This window comes from Aulonocara stuartgranti (genome assembly GCF_965226115.1).
Source record: "Aulonocara stuartgranti genome assembly, chromosome: 12".
Lineage (NCBI taxonomy): Eukaryota > Metazoa > Chordata > Actinopteri > Cichliformes > Cichlidae > Aulonocara > Aulonocara stuartgranti.
The window spans coordinates 19,606,083-19,628,674 of NC_138948.1; the positions used below are offsets into that span (position 1 = coordinate 19,606,083).

The following is a 22,592-nucleotide window of genomic DNA, read 5'->3' on the forward strand; positions in this document are numbered from 1 at the left end:
GTGGCTGCAATAAATATCGGCCTGTAGGCGGCATTCAGTAATGATTTGATGATTATCTCTTACAGCATGAAATACCACATTAAATAATAAATTTGCCTTGCCATTAATAAATACTGTCAGCACATTGTCTCACAAATAAATACTTTTTTTTATTAATATTCCTGCTTCTTAATTTAAATTGCACTGGTGATTTATTTCAGTATCACTCTGTGACATCAACTTTGAGGTAATTTAAATTACTATTACTATAAAATATAGTAAATAACTTTAAACCCAGGTCTATAATCCTAAGGAACAGTAACTGTGTTACAGCTGTTGCCTGTCTGTGTGACGCTGAAATAATATTTTGCTTCTGGGTGATGACCCTGAGCCATGTGAGAACAACTGAAATCTGAAAAAACAACAACCAGGAATCAAGTCCCATGCACGAGAAAGTAATAGAAAAATATTTTTATTGCAAAAAGGTTCACAAATACAACAGTTTATACTCCTACAACAATCATAGGAATAAACATGTAAGTTACTATGTTATTAAGGAAAAGGTGTCATTATCCTCAGTGACACTTTAAACCATCATCACTGAGTTTTAGTGAGCAGAGTTGTTCCACGCCTGTCTGATTTGTCTCCACGGGGTGCCAAGAACTGAGGCAACGATAAAGAAGAAAACCAAGATCATGCCCTTAGCCAGCGACTGAGAAAATGGCTCGCCTGTGAAGGATAAAGGGAAAGTAGGTCACTGACTGTAGTCTCAGTAATCCAAACTTTTAGAAATGTTTCTAGGGGGAAAAAGTGAAACACATGAGAGTTTTTTTTTTTATTATCCACCTCAGGATCAGTTTTATTCACTAATGCATTTAAAGATACATTTAACCAGAATCCTATTAATCTAGAACTGATTTTGGTACAATTACACTGAATATTACATTGTAATTTGGAGTAGAGCCTGTGTTGCTCTTGTTTAAGCTTTTAGGTCTAACAATGGATAAAATTATTTTAAAACCACAAATAGAATACAGAGGAATTATTCTCTGGGTAAGGACTCTTCCTAATTGATTAAATAACGTCCAAAAGGAAAGAGTAAAAACACTGCACAGTTTCTAGAATTTAACAAATTCTCACCTGTGTAATACTTGGTGATGGGAAAGGCGAGTTCAGGCCAACACACATCATTCCTGTTACAGTCATATTCTGTGAAGTTTATGTAAAACCTAAGGGAAAAATTAATTAACAAAGCAACACTTTGTTAGAAACAAAGTACACAGGAAGTTTTTAATCGGCCTTTAATCTGTATCTGGTATAAAAACTGTTTCTGCTGGATTAAGCACCTGGTTTTTGCTGGTCTGGTGTTGATAGGAATGTCAATAAATGTGACAGAGGAGGTGATGTAGAACAACTGAGGCTCCTCTGGGTCCACACATGAAGAGATAGCACCTCCACCACAGTCCAGCGCCCAGTTAGATGGGCTATTGCTAAAACAGAACAGAATTCTTTATATGAAGTGACTCATTATGTGCAATAATCAATAGCCCCTTCTAATACATACCTGACTTGCAAAGCACGAATTTCCCTCTGAGGCACACCCTCTACCACGCTGGTGGTAACACTCCAAATATGGATATGCAGGTGGGCCGGAATATCGTAACATGTACTTGTGCTGTTTTTCATTGCTGTGCTTGAGTTCAGTGTCACAACTGGAATTTATATGTTGTGAAAAACATTTAGAACCATAAAAAAAATACTATGGCAGAACAAGAATGGCAAAAAGGAGTTTAATATAATTAAAAAGTAGACATTTTTTTTTTTTTTTTTAAAAAGGAAATTCTTTCTTTGCACTGTGTACTTACAACTTATGTTTATCCAATCTGCCATAGTTAGAAAATCTGGGTTTCCACTCTTTGCCACATATGTGGCTGCAATCAAATCTGCCTGTAGGTTAGTAACAGTCTCTCTAAAGAGGAAAGAAACTATATTAAAAAAACACATATATCTACATATATACATTAGAGAAGTAATCATGCAAAGCCACTGACCTCAGAAGGCTACACTGAGTTAGATTTTGCCGGCTGACAGGCAGCAAACACCCTGATGTTGAATTCTCTCCAAACAGAACCGGTTTCATCCCAGCAGTGGAACAGAGTCCATCACTCACTGGAAGCCAGATCAGAAAATGGAGAGGACTGGTTATCTTCAATGTACAGTAAGTCAAATTGTTTGGACTGAAACTTACAGTCAAGTAAAAAATAACATTTTCACAGGACTCTGTGAAATCCCGTGGAAAACTAAGTGCCCCCTTAATAGTTCCATAGTAATGAAGAGGGTGAGTAGCACCCAGAGGCTCCTAATCAAAGACTTTTTATTAACTGCAACGCACCATTCAAAGTCCAGACCTCACCCTGATTGAAATGCTGTGACAGGACTAAAGAGAGCTGTGTATAAACAAAGCCCAGAAGGCTTGACTAAAATTCTTTCACAATGATGTGAAAGACTGATCAAGTCATAAAGAAAATGATCACTTCAAGTTTTTGGTACTAAAAATGGCTCTGCATGCTCCTGAATCATGAGATAGTTTTTCACATAAATGCACAGAGTCCTGTGAAAACCTTCTTTTTTATATGGCAGTATGTAGGTTACATGCAGTCATCTACTAATCAGCAATCTTTATGGGTTTTACCTGGTTTCCAAACATTAACTGATGTCCGTTTTATTAAGCCTTTGTTGCTGTCCAAAGCTTCCACAATTCCAGCAACAACAGGCCTTCCCACCTGGTAACCTGTCATTAAAAATGTGTACACATGTTATTCCCAGGTACTGTAAATACTTTATTTTATACAAAACCTCCTCTTGGTCCTACCTGGGTTGCCCGAGTTTGGCTCGCCAGAAAATTCTCCATTTAGAAATGTGGCAGAATACTTTGTGCTTAATGTTGCTGTTAAGACAAGAGAGTACCAAAAATGAGTTTAAACTACAGGAAAAGAAAACAATATTAGTCAGAACCATTAGTCAAGCTAAACAACGGCCAAGCGTTATAGCACTTACCACGACTATTTAAAATGATAGTCCCAATAGTCCTTGTCAGCGTGATGCCTGTGATGCCATTTTCTCTCCAGTAAAACTTGTAATCCAGCGCTAACGTCAAATTTTCACAAACCAGCATCTCATCTTTTGAAAAAAATGCCCAAACATGCCAACATTAAGGTCAATTAAACATTTGAGTTATGTTAGTAATGCAGTAATGTAATGTGGATACCTGAGGGGGCAACTGCATCTATTATGGAAATAAATGGACTCGTATCAGCAGCCACTTCATCAGTTACATCCACCACAACATCACCTGAAATACAGGAATAAACAAAACCATTTTTAAACAGCTCGACATTCAGATAGCTTTAAAACACTTCAAAGCTTTTCTATAATTTATTATTTTTAAAAACTACCTCCTTGTCCATTCTTCACTTTAATGCTTAGGTTTCCTGACAGTGTCTGTAGAGGATATCCAGTTGGACAGGAGAGCAGCAGAGTTGTACACTCATAGTTGAAATTTTTCAGAAATGCTACAGGAGCATTGTTTACACAAAGTCCAAGGACCTTCTGTTGAACAGAACAGTTGTTACATTAAGTGTTAGCTGTCACTGCTTTGGAATACTTACATATAAAACATTCCTATAATAAAAGGCATTAAATACACTGGTCCCTCGCTATATGGCGGTTCACCTTTTGCAGCCTTGCTGTTTCTTGGATTTTTTTGAGGTGCAATTTTGCGTGCTTTTTTTGTCTTTTTACAACGCATTGTGTTCTGTGTCCCGATTAGCTGACCATTGTCAATCAATCTCGTGGCGTTACTCCTGTACAGTACAAAGTGCGTTCAGCTTGTCAAATTTACATAAATCTTTGATCGCTAGCAGCGTGACTCTGAAGTGCTGTACTGTATGTTTGCAAGTTTTCTCCCCAACAAACACAACAATGTCGACGAAATGTCATCACCTGCGGGTCCCTTTGGTTTCATTCTATTATACTGCACTTATTTTTCTACAAGGTTTGAACTTTGAGAGTGTTTGAACAAGACAGAAAAGTGTGAAAATGTTCATGCCTGTCTGAGAAAAGTGTATAAAGAGTGTAGTGAGGGGTTTTACAGCCTTAAAACATCTATAATAATTGTAAAAAATAAAGTTGGCTACTTCGTGGATTTTACTTATCGCGGGTTATTTTTAGAACGTAACTCCCGCGATAAACGAGGGGCCACTGTACACGCTAACACTAACCTGAGGAACAATGAAGTATTGGCCATTTAATGTGAAAATTGGATTTCCTTGAATATAAACATCAACTGGGACTGGAGCTGGTAAAACTGGACTTTGGAATGATGGACCAGGCTTAGGTGCACTAGACAGGTGAAAGACAAATGATGATAACATGAAACATGAAATTCCTTGATAAGTTGCAAGACTGAAATATATTTAAACCTTTCTCACATTGTGTCTCCCTTGTAAAAGTGACCAAGGTAAGGGTTGTTTTCAGGGGGAGAGTTGACACATAAAAATGGAAACCAATCTGGGGAATTTCCTGTGGACTGCACAGAACACTGATAATCTGGAGCAGGAGAGACCTGCCCACCAAAGGGTCCTGGCAGACAATGGGATGAGAACAGCTTCAAATCTTCATTGGAACAATCCTGTTGAGGGGGAAGTCACAAATTAATCACTTGATGATCAACACAGAAGAAAATATTTGTCTGACATCCACACCTGTCTTTTAAAAAATATTACCGTGTCACAACAGCAGAGTATGTCACACGCTCCGGATGTCAGGTCACAAGGACAAGGGCCCAGGGGCTGGTACACTTGGTTTGGAATAACTGTTTTATTATCTGAAATGGAGATTTCAATTTTTGTTGTTTGAATTTTTTTTTTAAATGAAAGCACATTACAGTGAGACACAAGATTCATTTGAATTACCAGATCCAGGATTAGCAGGAACCAACAGGGCATGTATCTTAGCCTGGATCAGCAGCGATGCCTGGGGTGTACCGTCCACACAGGCAGACACCTGAAGGGCTTCCAGGATGCACAATGCTCTTTCACAGCAGTCTGTGTTTGTATCATTGTTGCCACATAAATGCAGACTTTGATTCAGTCTTAGATGAACTCGAACTGCAGTCTGGGACACCAAATGAGACAAACAAGACCATGAAGAAAATGCATGTCCAAGGATCAACTTTATGAAATTAAATTTTTGTTGTAATTAACTCAGGTGCTTGTGTCTTACTTCATCATTGTTGCATCTGTTCACTGTACATTCTTAACTCAGATCAATTCATTAATTAATATTTGAAATAAACTTCATGCTTCTAACAACTCTGGTGTGTATTTTCTCCATTTTATGCCACAAAAAGGACAGGACAAGTCTCTTACCTTTCCCAGCTGCTCCCTTGTGAGGACCCAATTTGTTTCTTCTGCTACACATGATGGAGAACCAATGTTTCCTGTTAAAAGGAAACCATCAACAACAACCAAATGCATCCAAAATTATTTTACTGTCACTATTCATAATCCTTATTATTATTGTTGCATCATTTATGATTTATCATTGTTATCATTTCATTGACACATTTATTGAAACTGGTGAGGTTATATTAAAGTCTGTATTTCAGGTGTTAGCATAAGCACATAATCTTTCATTGCAGGTGCAACTGTAATCATGTTATACACATATTGCATAATTAAAGGGTTGAAGCTCGGGTAAGTTAATTAATGGTTTGAAGCTACGGGCAGCGCGATGTCTGGCCGATCAATGGAGCAAAGTTCAGCTATTGAAAGGTTGCCTACATGTTTACAGTATAATTTACTACATGTGGCCTGTGTGCATTCAGCAGGCTGCACTGGAGTTGGCCTGGTCACAGATGAAGTCTGGACAAGTAGAATAACAGGATGCATCTGGAGGAACTGAAAGAGGAACTGTTCTGTTTTAGTGACGCGAGGTACTGGTCATCATAAGTATAAATATTACACCCACCTATTGTAAGGGGAAGATGGAGCTTGATGTTTTGCAGAGCCTATCTTCACCACATATGTGTTTTAATAAAATAATTTGTGTTGACCCACTATGGACTTTCATTCGTATGTCTCTTCCTCAAAATTCGAACCGCGACAACTACTACTGCTAAATTCTTCTCATTTTTCGAGTTTCTAAGCTGTGAATTTATAAAATGCAGTTAAACTAGTACAACAATATCACTGCCAGACCATGCTGGGATGCTGGGGGGCTGGTGGACCAAAGAGGATATGTGGTGTCCTGGAGCTTTTACCTGTTGTGTTGGATGGAGAAACTGTCCTCAGGCTAAGAGAGATACCCGAGGTGTTTCCCAGCAAAACTGCAGTGACCACTGGTCCCGTTGTAATCACAAAGGAAGGCTGGAAAACTTTCAAAACAGTTATGTCACATATTAGCTACAAAAATTCACTAAAAAATTAGCAACTGCTCGTTTCTCAGGTAGGTTTTGCGAAGGTACCGTCAGCTATTTCAAAGCAAATTAAATATAAGGTCTTACCGACAATGTTTTGAGTGTAAGCCACGCAAGCGAAGAGTAAAACATGTGTAAAGAACGAAGAATATAATAATACGACCACATTAGCCATTTGGTTTGCCTCAGGAAGTCGACATATTTGTAAACTGTTCGTGATGTCCTAGCAACGTCCTTAACCAATCACAGCCCACGATGAGACCGGAGAGGATCTCGCTTAACGGAAAGAGCGACATCATCTGGTCGGGAGTGATTTATACCTATACACTCAGAACCTCACTGGCCTCTGGTGAAGAAAAGCATACCAAAATATTACATTATATTTGATTGATTGATTGATTGATTGATTGATTGATTGATTGATTGATTGATTGATTGATTGATTTTATTTTTCGCCAATACATCCCACGATTCTGTGGATACAAAGTACCAGAATAATGAGTAACATCACAAAATCAACTAGAAACACTTAAAATATTAACAATATATAGATCAACATTTGAGGACAGTATATATAATATTTAGCAAAAGGTCAGTAATTAAAGACGTGTCACACTTGTGTGTGTCACAAAACAAGACTACACATAAAATCCAATAATAAAAGTTTGTCACTATTTTTTCTGTTTGTTTGGTTTTTTGTTGTTGTTGTTTTGTTTAATTGCTTATTTGTTTTTTTTTTTGCAAACCAGTACATTTCAAATTTGAAAATCTATGGATAGCAACAATAACACTTCGGCCTCTAGGTGGCAGCATGTGGCTGTAAGTCTGCGATGACAGCTGCTCTAAAAAATAGTAGAAGAAGAGTCTTGTCACGTGACCTGTAAATCAACGTGCTCGCTGGGAGTCTGGAAACAGTACACATCTGTACTGTGGAATCGATGTGATGATGCTGGGGTTTGAAGAGCTGCTGAGAAGTCTGCAGGACTGTGTGATCTCCGAGAATGAAGCAGCTGAGAACGTCAGCCGGACTCTGAGGCAGTTTCTTCAGAAACTGTCTGAATCGTCCAGGTAGCAGATGCACCTCAGGCACGCATAGCTATTTTCTAAAACACTGCATGCTGTTCTGAAAAGTTTGGCTGAATAAGTGCGCTTCCGTGAACAGGAGCGGCGTGAAGAGATGCAAGGAGCGCTGCTTGGAGGAAGCTGTCCAGCTGCTGAGACAACTTTCTGAAGCACAGCTGTCTGGTTTAGAAAACGACCATCTCACACTTCTCGTCAGGCTGCTCATATCCACGCAGCTGCAGATGGTCGGCATCTCCACAGCTTGTCGCAAAGTGGACCAGGTTGGCTTTACTTTGTGTCCGATGTGGCTGTTCGCAGCTTAAAGACAGAAAGGCACATTTACACCTTTATTTTATTTCTTAACAGATGTTGCAACATTTAGCAAAGGTGGACCACCAGCTGGTTTTTAGAGAGACCCGTGAGTGTTTCCACTCCGTAGTCCACAGTGACCAGGTACAGAGTCCTCACTTCGCTTTGGTTTGTCGCACATTTCCATAAAAGGACTGCAGCCAACTTTGACCTTGTCTTCATTTCAGATTTTGTGTTTTGAGGATTTGCAAAGAGGTCAGAACAAATTTAAACTTACATTTATTTTTAGTAAGTTGCCACCTTTAACTTGTGTTTAACTGTTGTTCCTGTGCGTATATATATATATATATACACACACTGTCTGCAGCTTGTATGTTCCTGGAAGACAGCACTGTTGGCCGTGAGGTGTGGAGAGAGTCGTACATGTCCATGCTGAACAAAGTTTCTGAGTTACTCCCTGTCGCACTGCAGCAAGAATCCCTGAGAGATGGACCGCTGTGCTACATTACAGTCAAGGTATGCGAGGAGCAGTGTGGATCATCATCAACTTACTGCGTGACCTCTGTCACTGACCGGAGAACTGTAATCTCTGCAGGTGTGTTTGCAGATATTCCAGCTGTTGTCCAGTGATGTTGCTCCTCTGGTGTGGGATGAGGAACAGAGAGCCCCAGTGCAAAAGATCCTGCAGACCCTTATGGCCATAATACTTGGACAGGTTTCTAAAGAATTAATTAATCACTCACTTACGGGATAAATGTCAGCTGTTACAGCTTAATGCTGACTGTGTCCTGTCGTGCAGTGCTGCAACAGAGACACTCGTCTTCTTGCCGGCACCGCCGTGGCCATGCTGATCAACACAGCCTCAGAGAACGGAGCTGGAGGAGCTGCAGCCTGGAGTCTGCTACAGGTCTCTCACTTGGGTATGGAAGCAGTGACATGAATGTAGAAGCAAATCAAGCACTGGAATTTGAACAGATATTTACCCAAGCGAACATCTGCCAATACATGTAATATATGTTGCACTATGTCTAAAAATTGATCAGAAACTATGCACACAATGTGTTATCACAGAGTCTACAGCACACTGTAAGTGTGTGGACACTCGTTGCTGAATAGCTCCCACTTCCTGTTATTTCTCAGAGCCCTGGCTGCTGGCTGTCGGTGTTCTCCGGGTGCAGTGCAACCCTGCAGAGAAGGATGGAGTGGCCAGACTGGCTGTTTGCAGAGGTCTCCTGACCTGCTGTCGACCTCACATTTTGCTCAGTTCACATGAGGACGCCCCAGAAGTAAATCTACCTGAAGTCCACCTCAGAGCATGCATTGTGGTTGTGTTTGCTTTCATTTCCAAACTTTTCTCTTTAGAATCGCCTGCTGCTGCACGGTTTGTTTCCTCTGGTGTTTACTTTGTGCGAGGAGAAGCTGGATTGTCACTACTTTGCCTTCGAAGGTGAGTTGCTGCCTAAGCTGTTTGTTCATGCTTTGCAACACTTCTGTGGCCTACATAAACCTGAGGTGTTGTTGCAGTGTTAAACTTATGGCTGAAGAAGGTGAAAGAATGTCTGGCTGATCTGTGGAAGGTGACACGTGTTCGCCTTCTTCCTGACAACTGCACTCTGCTGCAGCAGCTCATTCACCTCATCTGGACCAATGCAGAAAGCCCGGTGAGAACAGAACTATTATTGTTAAGTGAAGTGGGACGTTTTTAATATTCAAACTCTTCGATAGACAAAATTTGCAATATGGAAAGAATTACAGAGGACAGGAGTAGGATAGGCAGAGGAAAGGGGAGCAGAAAAAATATCCTATCATATTCTACTCCTCTCCTCTATAATTCTTTAGTAACCATGTTTGTCTTGTATATTTTTATGTCTGATAGACAAAAGACTTAAAATAGACTGTAATTGGAATCAAATTTGTTTATATTCTGTCTTGGTTGATGTCATATTAGCTGCTCAATAAATCAGAATCAGAAACTTTATTGGCATTGTCACGAGAACAACGAAATGAAGAATGGTCCCCGATCATTGCATCATCCCTAGCAATATCAAAATATAAATAAAACAATAAAATTCAATAAATAAAATAGATAAGAATACTTAAAATACTAATAAGATGTAACAGTAAAACATTCACATACATTCCCACACACATGCTTCAGGCCGTGCATAGATTAACACAAGAGTGGCGTGATGGACATTTTTTTGTAGTATTCAGATGTGTTATTGCAGTTGGATAACAGCTGTGTTTGAGTCTATTAGTCCTTGCTCTGATTGCCCTGAGGGCAACAGTTCGAACAGGGAGTGGCCAGGATGTGAGGTGTCTTTTATGATGTTTTGGGCCTTTTTAAAACAGTGGGCATTGTGTAGAACTTCCAGTGTGGGGAGAGGGCAGCCAGTGATCTTTTGGGCGGTGTTAATGATCCCTTGGAGTGCTTTCCTCTGAGCCCCTGTGCAGCTAGTGTACCAGATGCATATGCAGTAAGTTAGAACACTCTCAATGGTGGCTCTGTAGAAGGACACCAGCAGTTTCTGTGTGATGTTATTCCTCCTGAGAATTCTCAGGAAGTACAGTCTCTGTTGGGCCTTTTTCAGCAGCTCGGAGGTGTTCACACTCCAGGAAAGGTTCTCCTCTATATTGACTCCCAGGAAGCGGAAGCTTGCCACCCTTTCTACACAGTCCCCATTTATGAATAGTGGTTGGATCTCTGCCTTTTTCCTTCTGAAATCTATTATGAGTTCTTTGGTTTTTGAAGTGTTGAGGAGGAGGTTATTGGCCTTACACCATGACGTCAGCTGCTCCACCTCGTCTCTGTACGTAGACTCGTCTCCCTTGGAAATGAGCCCCACCACTGTGGTGTCATCTGCAAATTTCACAAAGATGTTGCTGTGGTGGCGAGGAGTGCAGTCGTGTGTGTAGAGAGAGTAGAGCAGTGGACTGAGCACACAGCCCTGGGGTGAGCCAGTGCTGAGACTCAGGGCTGAGGATGTGTGATGGCCAACTCTGACTCTCTGTCTACGGCCCGAGAGGAAGCTGTTGATCCACATGCAGGTGCTGTATGGAAGCCCCAGGTCTTGTAGCTTGGCCACCAGTTTGTGTGCAAGGATGGTGTTAAAAGCTGAGCAGTAATCCACGAAGAGCATCCGCACATAGCTACCATGCTCTTCCAGGTGAGTTAATGCAGCATGGAGTGCTGTGGCTACAGCGTCTTCCGTGGACCTGTTTGCTCTGTAGGCAAACTGGTGTGGATCCAGGCTGCGGGGCAGGGCTGCTGTGATGTGTCTGCGGACCAGCTTCTCAAAGCATTTCATTACCACTGGGGTGAGTGCCACCGGTCTGTAGTCATTCAGGCCGGTGATGTGGGGCTTCTTAGGCAAGGGGACTATGGTGGAGGACTTCAGGCAGAGTGGGACAGTCGCCTGTGCGAGGGATTTGTTGAAGATCCTGGTGAAGATCCCAGCCAGCTGTTCTGCACAATCCCTCAATATTCGACCTGGCACACCATCAGGACCCGCCGCCTTCCTCGGGTTAACAGCCTGCAGCATGCGCCTCACCTCGTGCTCTTCCAGGGTGAGGGTGGTGCTGCTATGGGTGGCGTGTTGCTGCTGTGGCTCCAATACCTCCGGTACCCTGGTCTCAAAGCGGGCGAAGAAGATATTCAGCTCCTCTGCCAGCTCCAGGTCACCGTCCGCAGCTCCGAGATTGATCTTATAGTTGGTTAGGTGCTGGATGCCTTGCCACACCTGCCAGCTGGTATTACTCTTCAGATGGTCCTCAATCCTCCTCCTATAGTCCCCCTTTGCTTCTCTGATGCCTCTCTTCAGGTTGGATCGGGCTGTGGTGTAGTAATCCCTTTTGCCAGACCTGAACGCAATGTTCCTCTCCTTCAGCAGCTGCCTGACCTCCCGGGTCATCCAGGGCTTTTGGTTGGGATAAGCCCGGATCCGTTTGACTGCTGTAACAGTGCCTATGCAGTGTTTTATATAGCAGAGGACACTGTCTGTGAACATTTCCAAGTCCTGATGTTCAAAGATATCCCAGTTAGTCCTGTCAAAACAGTCCTGCAGCTGCTGAGAGGCACCCTCTGGCCATATGGTAATATTCTTTGTGATGGTAAGAGCAGTTTTCTTGAGGGGGGCATATGCAGGGATTAGAAACAGTGACAAGTGGTCAGACTGACCCAGATGTGGCAAAGGTCTGGCCCTGTAGTCCATTTTGATGTTGGAATAATAAAGTCATATTACAGCCAGGGTTGTCGTACTGTGTGTTTGCAGGTGGACGGGGTGTCAGAAACTGCTCGCAGTGCATTTTTTCTGCTGCTGGATCTCTATGAGATGGACTGTAAACAGTTCTGTGACACAAAGAGGGCTCTTTATCTTACTCTGCTCGAGCGAATAATGAAGCTACCTTGGGAAGCCAAAGCTAAGTATCATCGCCTGTGCGCCTTGCTGCCGTATCTGGGTACTGACAAGGTGAGAATTTAAAGGCAGTTACAGTGTTAATTAATGTTGTGAGCTAGTCATTATTGGCCATGTCTTTGTTTACTTTTTCTGTCTTTCTTTTGCCCTTCCTGTCTTCAGCTGCTGGATCAGTGTCCTGAAATATCCAGTCATCTCCTGAAGTGCTTGTCTACCAATCACCTGGCACCGTGTGGGTCAGAGCTTTATAAAAGTCTGATCCAGCAGCAGAGGCGAGAGCTGTGTGATGGCTCTTCTTCACACGCGGAGCTGGATCTGGCGAGTCACTGGGCACGGCGTTGGCAATCTGTCCTTCATGAGGCGCTGACATCTGAAGTGCCTCTTCTACAGAACAACAGTGCAACGCAGTTATTACCCTGCACCTTCCAGGTGTTCCCCTCTGCTGTGGACCACATGCTGGCCTCCCTGGACCCATACACCCCAGGTCACCTCCACGCCTGGGCCTGCATCTTGAGCTCTTATCGAGCTGTAACTGGAGACTCCCTCTGGGCCCTTCAGGGTAGTTCCACCTTAGAGACCCTCCAGCTAGCTCTAGGATCTGCAGATGACAAAGTACGACTTGCTGCTCTCAATCTGCTCTGCTGCTGCCCGAAGACCAAAGACACACCAACTCCGCAGGAGATGGCGATCATGAGGACGTTCATACCTCAGAATCTAAACTGCGACTCCTCGCCTTTTCGCCAACATTTTCAGGCTGGAGTGAAGAAATTTCTGATTCGGATCAGAGATGGCTGTTTGGCATATGTCAGAGGACAGAAGGGCAAAAAGAAAGGAGAATCCTCTCACTCGGAAAGGACACAGGATCTCTTAGATCAGGGAATAGGTGAGAAAATCATCATTTTTGAATGAGACCTTTCTAGTTCCCCATTTTTGTCCTTAGACTATACTAGAGTAGCTTTGCATGATTCACAATTCAAAATAATCCCCATTTAACCTACACCAGGGCAGTCAGGTGGTCCTCTGTATGAAACAAACTCTCCTCCCTTTAAGGCGATCGTTCCTTTAAGCCAGCTTCTTCTGATTGATAGGCAGTCTCAAACAGGTTTGAACAGTGCGTAGGTGAGTGACTTCTTCTTTTCATATGTCATATAGGATTTGTGGAATGGCTGAGTCAGCTTCCATACACCTATCTGGCACCAGGACACAGTTATTAGAGAAAGAAGACGGCATTGCTGTTGCTCTCAGCAGTGCTGGAGACCTGCACAGACACCTGGAGCCCAGACAGGAAGAAGGGACAACCTCCGGGTACGTTTGGAAAATGTGATGCTGATATTCTACACTTAACAGATTTTTTCCCTCCTGTTTTTTGGCTTTTAATGATATCTGTGGAACATGTTTGCAGCAAATATCAGTTCTCTCATTAGCTGTGCCAGACAGAGAGGACAGTGGGATTTCTTCTGCAGGACGAAACAGCTAGTACTTCTCAGCTGTTTGGAAGATTCTACAAATGAGGTAGAGATGCCGTTTCTTACCTTGAAATTTTAATTGGTTTAAATCAATCGAAGCTGAATATAAGGAATCCCCCCCCCCCAGATTCGGGAGCTCGCTGCTGGGTTATTGTTGAGATTTTTTCCACCCAGTTTTCTAGATGATCTCACTGAAGTGCTGCATACGAGAACTAAACAGCTTCTATGCAGTCCCCGGGTGCAGGAGGCCCAAATGGGAGCACTGATGATGAAGATCCTCCTTCAGAAGTAAGAACTGCTCTCTAAAGGCTGTCGTTCTTATTATATTTCTTTTTTTTGGCATGTGGATTCAAAGCACAAGCTGTTGATTAATTAAGAGTTGCAGTCTATTAGAGAGTGGTGTGTTTTGGTCCCCTGCAATATGTCACTATTGCACCATTTTCTTGCTTTTGGAGAATTGAAATGATAAGATTCTTTAAATGATGCTGTAGGTCCATAAACTCCTGATTGTGTAGATGCAGTTGGCAGTCAAAGGAACAGTTTGCATTGCCTGCTGATAATACAAAGGAACTTTAGAAAATGCTTCACAGGTAGTGAGATTTCTTTGGCAGGGGAAGTTACTGAACACCCAAACTCTGTGAAAAAACATAAATCAGGGTTAACTCAGATTAGTAATATAGTTGCTAAAATAAAAAGACATTTCCACTAGAAGAACATGTGATTTTTTAAAAATTTACAGACGTACCAGAAGCTTTGTTCTCACCTCACGCTTAATAAGAGCCAGCTCACTCAAAACAGAGCTGCCACTGCTCATTGAAGAACAGTGCAGAAAGGATGGCGTGCAGTTTAGTCTTCTATATAAGAAACTTTTGTGGCTTGAAAATACTTGTTTGTATTCACAGGTAATATGAACTAAGGAGACACAGTATTATGAAACCAGACATGCAATGTTTTACATAAAAACAGAGCTTTGTTTTTAGCATTGATAATTGTAATGTACATCAAACTGGAACAAACTGCTTAAAAACAGCTTCATTCTCACTGATGACATTTATTCGTTGTATATTTTGGACTCTGATTGGACTATTTAGATTCACTGTGGTGTGACGATCGGATCCATTGTGCCGTTTTTTTTTTCTGGGGACACCAGGAAGAAAATTAATTTCCGTTTTTTTGTCACTGTAGATCAAAACACCAGTGTGAGGGCTGCAGGCTGAACAGTAGGGAAAGTAACTCAAAGGCCTTCTGCATGGTTAAAGTCCTGGTGAAGGAGCTCGAGGAGCACTATCTAACAGCCAAGGCAGACATGATGCTTGCTGCCAGAGAAAAGCCTATACATGGTGAGACTGAGAGACATTTAAGATAAACCTCAAAAAAAGTTTCAGTCCTTTAAATCCTGTCACGAATTGGGTTGCAGGTGCTCTAAGTGCTCTTCAGAGGTGTTTGCTTGAGACACCCAACAGTGTATATGACACACTTGACCCCAGTCTGAACATGGAGGTGCTGGGCCTGCTGGAGAACATCTCTCTGCTGCTGCTCGGTGTTCTTTACGGAGATCCGGAAGCATGTGCCAGCGAGAAGGGTAACAGAACAGTCTGCAGAAACACTTCTCACTTAGTTGAGATTTATTTCTACACCTCTCGAGAAATTACTCTGTCTCGTCCTAGATGCACCGCCTTCCTTTTGTGATATGGGAAATGCCATCAGCTCTCTGATAGCCCAAACATCTGCAGGTGGCCAGGCAGAGGGAGAGGAGTGTGTCCTGCTCTCTGAAGAGCACAGCCTTGTTCTCACCTGCTGCTGGGTCTCCCTCAAGGTATAGCTGTAGATGTAGATGCACAAACTGATTGCTGAAAGTTGAAGATGTTTTTACCACTTTGATAAATGTGCATTATTTGTTTTCTGATTAGGAAATAGGAATATTTTTAGGCTCTTTGGTGGAGAAAATTCTCACACAATCCAAACCCAGCAAGTGCCTTCTAACAAAACAGGATCTAATCAAAGCTGCAGAAATATTCAAGAATATTCTTCTCAAATGCCGTCACTGGGTAAGTTTTATAGAGCCCACTGAGAGGCACTGAGTCTGGATGTTCTAAACTTTATGAAACTATATTTTTTCCTCACCAGGGGGCAGTAGAGGGATGTTGTATAGGTTTCACAAAGTTCTGCGCTTCTCTATTGAGCAGCAGTGATCCAGAGCTCAGGGATATCCCAGCCCAAATGCTGAAAAAAGTAAGTGATGGTGCATTCCCGGGTTGAAAGCTTTACACGGATTGTTGGCTTTTAGATTGAGTTTTTCCACGCGTTTCTGTTTACAGGGACTGCAGGTTGTTCAGTGTCTTCGTTCTACATCTGTGACCCGGCGGGCTGCGGGGTTGCCTATGCTGATCCTGTGCATTTTGTCTGCAGAAGAAGCGAGTAAAGCAAGACCACTGTTAGCCCACAGTATGCAAACCTTGCTGGAAACAGCCAGAACTCCTCTAAATGATGACTGGGACCAAACGTTGGACCTGCCACAGGTGCGTAGCTACAGAGGGAAGATGTTGGTTTTTGTAATTAAAAAAGACAAAACAAAAAACAGCAGAGGTGGTGGAATAATTGTGCTTTCCTCTTACAGGTGTGTGCAGTGCATACCCTGCAAGCTCTGGTGCGGAGCACGGCTTTGGGAGCAGCTATCCTTCAGTTTGCGTCAGATGTAGCTATCTTGTCACTCACTCTGCTCAGCTCTCCTTGCTGGGCCATGAGGAACGCTGCTCTGCAACTTTACAGTGAGACACTCACTCATTTAGAGTTTTAGTTTTACTATGTATTTGTAGTTTTTCATCATGACTGTTACTGTGTTTTCTCCATTTTTAAATATCTGTACAAATACCAGAAATACCTCAGTTTCCTTTTAAAGAAGAAACCGATTTTGATTATTGAGGAATACGGCTATTAAGTTCAGCCCTAAATATCCTCTGTTTCCAGGTTCTCTCTGCACACGAATGCTCGGCCAGCGGTCGACCTCTGAAGAGGCTGGCCCCACGCAGCATGCTATGTCTCCTGCTGCCTTCTTCTTCCACTATCCTGCACTCCAGCCCTTCCTCCTGGGCGAGCTGAGAGGGTCGGCACAAGACCTCGAGGGTCCACCCAATGAGGCCAAGCTACATCTCAAACCCTCGCTCTACCCTGTTCTCACTCTGCTAGCCCAACTCCAGCCCGGTGTTCAAGACTCAGAAGAGTGTGTAATGTTTACATTTCTCTTAAACAGTTTGATTAGAAGTAAGATTGAAACATTACAGTGACTTTACAATGTCACTGAAGACCAGCGATTTAAGGAAGGCATTTTAGGAAGTTTTCACATTTGCTTTTTTGCTTAAAGTCAGATAAGAAAATCAATATTACTCTCATGTCTGCACAGTAAATATGTAGCTATAGCTATCTACCATAACTACTGAGAGCAAGAATAAAACATTTAGAAATAAGCAATCTCATTTTGCTGGAATTCTTGACAAGAATAAAAATAAGTATATTCATCAAAATGTTCCTTGTATAGGTCAGCATTTTGTTTCATTTATACATTTCTGGTATATGTTAGTTGCACATTAATAAATCTCTGTATTGAGCAATATTTAATTAAGTGAATCTCCTGGCTTTCCTCCTTTCTTCCAGAACTTTGTCAGACTTCCTGCCTCCTTTACTCCAGCTGTCTGCCAGTCCGATTTACAGTGTGAGAATGATGGCCTCAAAGGCTCTGGTTGCCATGACTCCTCCCTCTGAGTACATGAACATCCTCATCAACCTGACATCTCAACTTCCCAGTCCACAGCAGCAGTGCTCTCACAACCGGCTCCATGGACAGCTGCTGCAGATCAAAGCTATTCTAGAAAGAGCTCTCTGCGGCAACAGGTGAGACTTAAAAGAGCTCTTTATTCTTTCATCTCACACTTTCAGGCTTTCAAAGGGCTTTGTTCATTCATCAGAATGTCGGGTTTTGAAATCCTGCTGCGTTTCCATTAGCAGCACCCCTTCAGATAACCTGTTTGAGGTGCTGAGCAGGATAATAGCGTCACTGTGGATGGTGACTGAAGCTCAACGCTGCCCCCTGGTGAGAGCAGTCTATCTCGATGTGGTCGATGCTCTTAGAAGATTCTGCTGTGAGACCTACCTTTCAGATCTCAGCAGCACACTCCTGCGTCACCTCCAAACACCTCAGCAGAGTCTTCAGGTGTGTGAATTACTAACCCGTTTATTGGGCCCATAAAAGGTCTTCCAAAGCCTGATACATGTGGCTGGTGCAAATGTAGCTCCTTCATTTTATATAAAATAAGCACAAATGTGACTGTTATCAATATAATTAAATTTTTTTTAAGGATTCTTCTCTTGATCTCAGTCACTCAGTATCTAGTTGATTCAGAAAATATATTTGCAGCTGCTTTTACCACAAGTCTTTCTTTGTTTTTGCCTAATCCGCTCTGTATTGAGCCTGTCTATACCTGTTTCCACAGGTTGGGATGTCATCCTTCCATGAAAAAGCCATTCACTTTCTATGTGCAGATCAACAGTGGGCATGCAAAATCTGGGAGAACTTCTCTTCAGCGAGCCCTGATCTTAGACTCACATTGGTTGCATGGGTCCTGGATGGGCAGAGTTTGCGGCAGACTGGCTTGAAAGAAGTGGTCCAGAGGGTGCTGCAGGTAAAACGTGATTTGTTCCCTACACTTGAGGCAGCACAGAGAAAGCAGACTTTCCCAAAACCAGCCGAGCAGCTTTTTTTGTAACGACCTTCTTATAATACAATGAGAGGAAACCTTTGAGCCAAAGATAATCTTAAATATAATGCCAGCCGAGGTTGACAGCTGGCAAAAGAAAGGGTGTGCCCGTACACTATTATAATTTGGAAAAAGGGCGACTCTAGCACAGCCGTGCTGAGGATATATTCCCTTTATATCACTTGTGTGTTATGTTATCGCTAAATCAACCAACTGCATTGTTTCCTGCCAGTGTTACTCACCCATTTTAAAAAAGATCCGATAAGATCCTGAATATCTGCAGACAGTGGGAAAGATGATTCTTTTGTGGTTTGGTGTTTATTTTCCAGCAGTTTTTTTTAACCTGTTCATCTGATTTGGTAACAATGCATAAGCACTGCTTTCAGTAAACTGAAAATAAAGAGAAATTATCTATTAAAAGACAAAAAAGAACCTGAACGTCTTACAATCAAATCCACTTCCAGGCAAATTTAAGGGAGGCGTTGTTGAGCCGCAGTGTGGAGTACTGCAGGAGCTACCTTGCAGCCCTGGTGGCAGTGATGGCCAGAGGTGATACCGCTTCATCCCAGCGTGTTGTACTCTTGGCCCCACTGGAAGAGCCAGTTCTGCTTGAGTGTCTGGATTTGCTGCTTAGGGACCTGGAGGACCAGAGAGGCGGGCCAGAGTTTCTATCCCAGGCTTTCTCTGCTGCTAGCCTGCTGCTGTCCCATTGGCCACAATCCAGGTTTTTACACATTTTATTGCCCCACTTTATTTCTTTATTAAGTCCCATATTGGAGTACGTCTCACTGCAGCCCTAATTTTCTTCTTTTCTTTTGCCAATCAGTCTAAAGATATCCATGATCCAGCGCTGGTGTGGTATTTTGGAATGCCTTTGGGCCCCAGATGTCCCTGAAGTGCTCAGGATAGCATGCGCTGAAGCTCTGTGTGTGGCTGGAGCGCCACTCATGAGCCACACAATGAAAGAATACAGCACTCTGGTTCCCATTATGATCAGGTATTAAGGAAGTCAAAGCATGTCGTCAGGTGATGCACTCTGATGAGCAAGACTTCAGAACACTGAATCTTCCCTCCTAGGTTGATCAACACAGGCCTTTACTTGCTGCAGGACCAAAGCCAGGAGGTGAGGATTAAAGCGGCTTGTTTCGCCTCCGTGCTCCACCATGCAAGAAGAGGCCAAAGCCAGAGGAATGTCTACCTTGTGCAGGTCAATCAAGCTCTGCCATTCCTCTTGGATGTGCTGCTAGAGGAGTGCTGGGATGCTCCTGGCACACTGGAGGTGCTGATGTGTCACCTGCCTCAGTCTGACCTCAGATCTGTGCTGAGACATGCCTCGGTGGAGGGGTACGTTTCATCACTGAATCAATGCATTTGTACAAACGTAACCATATAACCATATTAACTGCGTGTGGCTTATTGCTCCCTCTCTCAGGTGTTCCAGTCTGTATGAGCAGGATGAGGCCAATGTGTTTGCAGAGCCCTCTGTGATGTCCGTGCATGTACTGCCTTACCTGCTACAGATGGCTGAAAAGTACTCTCAATCCTCTTCTCTGGCACGGAGCCTGAATTCATGGGCACAGGACAATGCTGCACAGGTGGTAGACGGCCTTGCAGTCTGCAAAGAAGTCCAGCCAGGTGCCACATTAGCATGCCAAACGCCATATACATACTCTTGCATATTTGTGAATTTTCAATGTTATAATTCAATTATTTATTCTTTCTATAGCTGAATCATTGACCCCCTTATGGCTGGCTCTCCTTGTGGACCCCCGTTTCCACAGCACCCTGTGTGGCCTGTTGACCAGGGCTGCCTTCCTCCTCCGACTACTGAAAACATCTAATTGTATACAACACCTTTGTGATCCTTTATCCGTGAACACGCATTTACAGGACGTTTGTAGTCTACTCACTCAGAACGGTGTCCACTTTCCTTCTGCTTTGACAGCTGCTGTGGCTGGAGAGCTGCCACTACGACAGAGCGCTCAATGAGCAGAGCCTTTTTGGCTGATGTGGCTGTGGATAAAATTACCTGCAGACACTTGAAGAATGATGATGATGGCATACTCGTATAAGGCCCAAGGCGTGAATGAGTATTGCAGATCCTGATGCTGCAGTACAAGGTTATGTAAGAGCTGCTACCACTTCTGGACATTATAATATTTGCTCTACAGAAAAGAGACCATCCAGGCTCTTCATGCCAACTGAACATATGCTTAAAAAAAAAAAGAGAAGAAAAAGAAAACAGCTGCTCCTCCTAATCTCTAGAGGGATGTTAATGATACAATGCCTTTTAATAAAGTTTAATAACATTTTCTGAGGGTTGGTTCATTTCTTGTAGAGCTACAGTCACTAGAATAGCAGGTCTGCCTTTGATCACCATAAACAGTTTCCCAGCTACAAGTTTGCTGTGTCTGAGCATCGACAGCAGTGAGGCTCAGAGTGATGCAGTGATGTAATGCAACAGCATCTGGAGAAATTATCTGCCTGCTACCCACCAGGGGAATACAGTGCATGCTTTATTGTTCCATTAGAGGCCTTCTGCCTGGATAAGTGTTCCCTTTCCAACCACATGAGGGCTGATGATTATGGACTTGAATGTGATTGAGAGCCGGCGGTTGCCCTGCAATAGACCGCACACTTGAGCAGTCTTACATCACTGCTTTTGTTTGAGATGGGCAGCTCTTGTTATTAGATAAACAGGGACATCAAAGCGGGTGTACATGCTGTCATTGGACATGATTAGTAGTGCAGCATTATCAGTTTATTTGTATCTGAACCTACCTCTATATGTGCTTGCACTGTGCATATATGAAGCGCTGCACTTGTGTGCATCTAGGTTATGCAACAGTAATGACTATAAGCTTGTATTAATGGCTCGTAGATTAAACTTATGCAATGTGTCTTCTATGAGCCATGGCAAAATCCACACCTGAGTACTGTGAGATTAGCATGAGCCTCAAAGGAAACCGTGTGGGCCGTGTTGATACCGGCTCATTTTAAATAATGGAAGCAGGAGAACACAAGTGTGGGGGCCATATTTGGACAAACATAATCATTCTATCTAGAATCCTTTAAGAGTTTAAATAGTGCCTACAGCTTGCAGCTGCAGATAAAAACAAAACCATGCTTCCCTTCCTTAGTTTTAAACACACTTTACTTTCCTACTTTTTAATAATCTTGTTATTTTAACTCTTGAAAGCTTTTTCACATGCCTGAAAATAAAAGTGTACTTTTAATGAAAAGCTATTTTAATTGTGTTTTTTTGACTGAACGCTCCTTTATTCCCCTTAAACTTGAAAACAAAGTATGAGAAGTGAGTTTAAGGTCATGATGGTTAGAGATTTCCTCCTGGAGGCAAAGTGTGCATGAAACTGGAAAATGACCATCTGCTTCAAGAAAAGCCTCTGACGGCCTTTGTGACTGACAGTCTCTGGGTTCTCAGTAAGCCCGTGCCCTTGGTAATGAAATGATTAACTATGGCAACGTGAAACAAGACCATGTATGCGAAGCCCCTTTTATGTGATGTGTAAATAAATACTGACGTGTGTGCACTGCACTGTTTGGACGTCATGTTTTTCCACTGTTCTACCACAGGGACCCAGCTGATCTTTGCGTTTGCAGTGAGAAAATACCCACACTTAGTTTTGTTTTCTTTTTATAATGACTTAAATCTTATATGAAATCTGAAATGACAGCTTCTTGTATCTTGATTTAAAAAAAAAAAAAAAGCTTATGCAGTTTATATAATCAAGAACTTTTTTAAGGGTGATACTTTGGAAAAATGTTAGTCATTAATATGATTAGTGCTGCTTACTATCATTTTCCAAACCTTTAAATCATCAAATATTAGGCACAGGCATCTGGATTGTCAATGTGAATGGTCAACCTTACACAGCCTAAAGCTTCAGATCACTCAGATTTAGTAGTTTAATTGTTTAATTTATATGCATGAGCTGGAACATTTCAGGAAGTTTAGCCTTTTAACGTGAACATTTAGCACAGCAGGTCTCTGTGGAGGAGAACAAAGATGAATGCAGACAATTCCAACATGTGTTTTCACAGATTTCTTTCATTTAATCTCCAACAAGGCATATTTATTATAATTTAGTCGATTTCAGATAGGGCTCAGACA

The 22,592-nt window shown here is 42.5% G+C and overlaps 2 protein-coding genes across 2 annotated transcripts; one reads left to right on the plus strand and one right to left on the minus strand.

Moving 5' to 3' along the window:
- Nucleotides 1-435: 435 nt before the first annotated feature.
- Nucleotides 436-6,728, minus strand: tctn2 (tectonic family member 2). The gene is made up of 18 exons (XM_082553648.1): nt 6,545-6,728; nt 6,302-6,415; nt 5,409-5,479; nt 4,953-5,154; nt 4,764-4,864; nt 4,470-4,669; nt 4,260-4,380; nt 3,435-3,588; nt 3,248-3,331; nt 3,037-3,159; nt 2,852-2,926; nt 2,672-2,770; nt 2,031-2,148; nt 1,845-1,948; nt 1,544-1,691; nt 1,326-1,469; nt 1,120-1,208; nt 436-708 (listed from the first exon to the last, which is right to left on the minus strand). The coding sequence occupies exons 1-18, from the start codon at nt 6,630-6,632 to the stop codon at nt 587-589; spliced, it is 2,157 nt and encodes a 718-aa protein (XP_082409774.1). The 5' UTR covers nt 6,633-6,728; the 3' UTR covers nt 436-586.
- A 189-nt stretch (nt 6,729-6,917) lies between these two features.
- Nucleotides 6,918-21,975, plus strand: LOC309718423 (tRNA (32-2'-O)-methyltransferase regulator THADA). Its single transcript, XM_082553647.1, is given in 33 exon segments — nt 6,918-7,525; nt 7,620-7,800; nt 7,886-7,972; nt 8,056-8,083; nt 8,196-8,344; nt 8,424-8,543; nt 8,628-8,748; nt 8,969-9,114; nt 9,191-9,275; nt 9,353-9,489; nt 12,100-12,297; nt 12,406-13,126; nt 13,396-13,454; nt 13,458-13,548; nt 13,646-13,755; nt 13,837-13,997; nt 14,895-15,049; nt 15,127-15,291; nt 15,377-15,525; nt 15,620-15,757; nt 15,837-15,941; nt 16,028-16,228; nt 16,327-16,477; nt 16,677-16,929; nt 17,361-17,597; nt 17,709-17,916; nt 18,197-18,385; nt 18,925-19,184; nt 19,287-19,457; nt 19,538-19,804; nt 19,893-20,095; nt 20,187-20,303; nt 20,406-21,975. Coding segments are annotated over 33 exon segments (5,532 nt in total). The 5' UTR covers nt 6,918-7,400; the 3' UTR covers nt 20,450-21,975.
- Nucleotides 21,976-22,592: the final 617 nt, after the last annotated feature.

Coding starts and splice junctions, on each gene's coding strand:
- tctn2 (XM_082553648.1), bottom strand. CDS start 6,632: ATGGCTAATGTGGTCGTATTATTATATTCTTCGTTCTTTACACATGTT. Junction 5,480..6,301: donor TTCTCCATCCAACACAACAG/GTAAAAGCTCCA, acceptor TCCTTTTAACAG/GAAACATTGGTTCTCCATCA. Junction 1,949..2,030: donor ACTCAGTGTAGCCTTCTGAG/GTCAGTGGCTTT, acceptor TTTCCTCTTTAG/AGAGACTGTTACTAACCTAC.